General features: G+C 53.5%; 1 protein-coding gene across 1 annotated transcript in view; it reads right to left on the bottom strand.

Moving 5' to 3' along the window:
* Positions 1-545: 545 nt before the first annotated feature.
* Positions 546-957, bottom strand: part of FAM179B (family with sequence similarity 179, member B) — a 48,776-nt gene continuing 48,364 nt past the window's right edge. The window contains exon 22 of the mRNA XM_009893920.1: positions 546-799. Coding sequence (XP_009892222.1) covers positions 546-799 — 254 coding nt within the window. The remainder of the gene's footprint in view (positions 800-957) is intronic.

The raw sequence follows: 957 nt of genomic DNA, 5'->3' as shown, positions 1-957 counted from the left end.
AAGGGGAAGGGGAAGGGGAAGGGGAAGGCTCGTTTCCCCCCGAGCAGGTGGCCGTGCGGAGCGTGCCCAGCCCCCAAGCCAAGGTGACAGCAGCAGCCCCAGCAAGCTAACATGGCACGGCTGCGTGAGGGGATGAAAAAAATACCTTATCTTTCAACAAATACCACACAAAACGCTGCTGTACTGTGTAATTATCTCCGGGATTTTCTTCCGCTTATCAATGTAAAGCTTAGTGCTAAAACAAGTCAAAAGATGAGTATGGGGGTAAGTGCGTTTATTCGTTAGCAGTCTGACAGCCGGTGCTGCTGTGCTGCGTGGTTGCAGGGCAGCAGGGGGACTTCTGCCCCGGCCCTGAGGGCAGCAGCCAGGGGAGCCGGCCCCAGCGTGGCCCAGCGCGCCGCAGGATCTCCGGCAGCGGCCCTCCTGCGCGGGGAACGCAGGCAGCGGCAACACGGGGACGGTCCCGTGTGTCCATGTAAGCAGCCGTCCGTCTGTCCCAGTCAGTCGGCCGACTTGTGTTTCACGCGTGCACAGAGGTGGTCAGTTTAGGTTGCTATCTCCAGAAATTCTTCTAAACTCTTCTTGATGTGCGGCGGCTGAGATGCAGCGTGACTTAACAGACTTTGACCCATCTGTGCAAAAAGTGCTTTCGATAATTTTGCTGTGGCTGTCCGGATATTCCCTCCGGCTCCAGGCAAAGAGCCGCTGTTCGTCATATTTCCCAGGAGGTGCCAAAGGACAACTAGAACTTTTTGCTCCACAGCATAAGGCTTCCGTGGGTACAACTCTGTGACGAGATCTAAAAGCAAGACAAGCGGTCATCAAGCAGTGTTTGAAGACGATTTTCAAACTACAATTCAGAAGCGATCCCCTGATTTGAGAGGTGTTTAAAAGCACTTAATGTCAAATCATCTTCTCAAAGCAACGAATGAAGGAAAGCTGTGCACAAGAGCTTGT

The sequence above is a fragment of the Charadrius vociferus genome, unplaced genomic scaffold, assembly GCF_000708025.1.
Source record: "Charadrius vociferus isolate BGI_N301 unplaced genomic scaffold, ASM70802v2 scaffold49, whole genome shotgun sequence".
NCBI classification, from domain to species: domain Eukaryota; kingdom Metazoa; phylum Chordata; class Aves; order Charadriiformes; family Charadriidae; genus Charadrius; species Charadrius vociferus.
Note: the sequence above shows the minus strand (reverse complement) of the source record. Positions and strands in the feature narration are given on the sequence as shown.